This window comes from Phragmites australis, chromosome 22, assembly GCF_958298935.1.
Source record: "Phragmites australis chromosome 22, lpPhrAust1.1, whole genome shotgun sequence".
NCBI classification, from domain to species: Eukaryota; Viridiplantae; Streptophyta; class Magnoliopsida; order Poales; family Poaceae; genus Phragmites; species Phragmites australis.
Window position 1 is genome coordinate 6,884,400 of NC_084942.1, and position 2,976 is coordinate 6,887,375.

The window sequence follows — 2,976 nt, forward strand, 5'->3', positions numbered from 1 at the left end:
TGTTTGAACAGAGGAAACGGGAAAAAAGGAATTGAAGCTGCCAATACTGTTCACCCGCGGGTATAGAGCCTCTCTCTCCTGCTAGCTACACTGAAGAGCGAGACAGACTGGAAACGAAATGCACAGATCTAGCGAGGGAGTTGGTGAGTGGAATGGAGATGATTTTTTAAGATTGATAGCTACTTTTGATGATAGAAAGCTGCTACGGAAGCCGGTTAAAGTTGCTCTAACTAAGCAAAACAAAATTTACCTAGTATTCATGTACTTTCCTCCTTATGCTACTAACATGACCTACAGTACATAATATAATCCAATCAAATGCAGAAAGCACATTTAGCATTCTGTTCTATCAACTGATTTTCTTCTAATCCCTGTTTCTGGAAAAACAATATTTTAAATTCCTTGCTCTCATTTTATGCATACACAAATAAAGCCGGAATGAAAACAATTACAAAAGAAATAGTTACAAGTACGAGGACGCCATGCTCCTCATATCCGAAGGCACGAAGGTGGCCAGCGCCGCCAGGAGCAGGAGCAAGCACACCGGCACCAGCAGCAGCATCGACGGCGGTGGCGGCAGAGGCGGCAGGACCAGCGGCAGCACGATCAGCGACACGGCGACGCAGACCATCACCAGAAACGCCTCGGTGCTAAGGCCGCTCGTCGGTGGCGTCGGTGACGGCGCATTCTGGTGCTGTCCCTTCGTGGCGTTCTGCCTGCAGACGATCACCGCGTGCCTCCTGCTCTGCCGCCTCGGCCGCTGGTCTCCGACAAGCTGATCGGTCTCCATTGCCATGAGCAATTCAACCAGCATGTAATGAAACAATGAGTTTGTTCTGAAGACTGGTGGAAATCTGATGGATGGCAGTCTTCTGTCAAAGATTCTTTTTGCTTGGAAAGAAATCTTCTGAAAAAGATTTCTTAGCTCTAACTGCAGTATCCAATGGAGGCCACAAGCTTTGGAAGATTTGCAGCAACAATACCTGCGATAAAATGATGAATATTAAAGAGATTTCCAGTTGCAATCCCTGCAGTATCCAATGGAGGTCACAAGCTTTGGAAGATTTGCAGCAACAATACCTGCGATAAAATGATGAATATTAAAGAGATATCCGGTAACATGCATATCAAGTGCCTCATGTTTGATTTATTTTACCCACAAATACAAGGAAAGACAGAGCTAGTGACTTGTAGTTCAGATAAAGCTCAAGATGCAAAAAGACAGAAAGACAACAAGAACAACTTAACAAGAACATCAGGATAACAGAGATTACACATGAAGAAAAGGTATGCACCTCTGATCTTGAGCCTGGCTTGCCTGCTGCTTCTTCCCTTTCTTGGCTTCCCAAGCGGGTGGATCTTCAGCTTAATACCACCCCGGAGGATCAAGAGCACAAACGGAGAACGGCAACGCACCTGGAATTTCCGTAGTTGACCAGGAAAGAAAAGATGGAAACCATTAGAGTTGTGCAAGAACAACTAACAAAGTTTGTTCCAATCCTGCAACACAAAAAGTGCAGGACTAAATGGCGACCTGCTATGCTAGCTGAGGCAGGCAGATATGCTTGTGCAGACGAACAGAAACTGGATTGCTTTTCGTGATGCGGGGGGAGCATGGCCATCATGGGCAGGCCGCCATTTTATCTGTGGACTGAGGATGGCGGTTTTGAACTCTTGGAGGGCTGTAGGGGCAGGGAGGAGGATAGGTGCATTGCATCAAGGACCAAGTGGAAGCAAGGTGGGCCATGGTCTTTCCTACTTGTAAGGCACATAGGCAGGTTTAGTCCAGAGGGGCAGGGTAAAAGGTTTAATTTTTTTTGGATTCAAAGGTTTAATTAATTGGCTAATTTCCAAGATGGCCCTGTTGATCTAAATATACTTCATTTTAGAGGAAGGATCATTAATTGCCATTATTGATCTCCAATGTTCTCATGGTTGTCACTCGTCTCCTCGTTGTCTTAGTGCTCAGGACAAGTACAATGCATGTGTTTAGAGTTTAGAGAAACCCATAGAAAAATAAAACTAAGTTTAGCTCCTTGCCACTTAGACATACCAAGTGCTTATTTCGTACCATCCATGTTTAAGTAGGTACTGATGCCTAACATATTCTTTCCATCTAACAACATCTGATTTATGGATGTGACTACTTTTTAAGTGCTTGAAACAATCATTTTTTTTTTCTTCTGATCAGCATCCTAGACCCTTGAATCAAATCCAACCACCTCGACTCATAAGTAGTTGGACATTGATCAAAGGCCTGCAACGGTGATTTAAAACTAAGTTACTTTTAAACACTTGAAAAATAGCAAAACTGGTAAGTTATAGATAATATAACCATTTAAGCACATGCAAAGAGGTGCTGTCAGTAGAGGAGATGAATTTTATGTGGGTGCTTGATGACGTGGATATATTCTTGCCTTTAAGTGACTTTTTACCAGCATATCAAATTATGCTCTTATGTTTTAGATCCGATGAAACTCACTAGCATGATGCAGAAAAAAATTCAGGCTCAAAAAAAAATCGGAAGTCAACAAGATTTGGTTATTGGTTTAAAAAATCCGAATGACATTTGGCTTTATGAAAATGTTTTTATCATCGATTAATAAAATCAATTATACATATATTTATTTAAAGTAAGGATACACAATTATCAATTGTGCGTATCAAATAGGAGGATATGATATTTTATACAGGTTCGGGCTTCGCTTAAGATAACATCCATATATTATGTGTTGTCTTAATTAATCACAGGAGAAGACAATTATAATGTGGGTATGTCTAGATCTACTCGTATAAATCTCGACGAGTTCTCTGGTATTCTAAATCTCGCTATGGATCTCAATTGATTGTTTCTACATGTATCCAATCTCGCATTACTTCTGTTTGTCTCTCTTTCTAGCTTATTTTGTGGCTCGTTTTTCACTCTCCTTTTCACTCCGACTTCTCCTTCGACGTACCCCTCCTTTCCTTATATAG

General features: G+C 41.6%; 1 protein-coding gene across 4 annotated transcripts; it reads right to left on the reverse strand.

Annotated features, from left to right (window-relative positions):
* Window positions 1–374: 374 nt before the first annotated feature.
* Window positions 375–1,703, reverse strand: LOC133904282 (protein AUXIN-REGULATED GENE INVOLVED IN ORGAN SIZE-like). Of its 4 annotated transcripts, none has more exons than XR_009907450.1 (3): window positions 1,535–1,703; window positions 1,275–1,416; window positions 659–1,080 (listed from the first exon to the last, which is right to left on the reverse strand). XR_009907450.1 is itself a non-coding variant. In XM_062345745.1 (2 exons), the coding sequence occupies exon 2, from the start codon at window positions 812–814 to the stop codon at window positions 464–466; it is 351 nt and encodes a 116-aa protein (XP_062201729.1). In that variant the 5' UTR covers window positions 815–1,080; window positions 1,296–1,528; the 3' UTR covers window positions 375–463. The 4 variants fall into 4 exon arrangements, 1 of the variants encoding a protein (XP_062201729.1); XR_009907448.1 differs by having other exon boundaries at window positions 1,296–1,416; window positions 1,535–1,695; XR_009907449.1 differs by having other exon boundaries at window positions 659–983; window positions 1,296–1,416; window positions 1,535–1,694.
* Between the last annotated feature and the right edge of the window lie 1,273 nt (window positions 1,704–2,976).

Coding starts and splice junctions, on each gene's coding strand:
- LOC133904282 (XM_062345745.1), bottom strand. CDS start 814: ATGCTGGTTGAATTGCTCATGGCAATGGAGACCGATCAGCTTGTCGGA.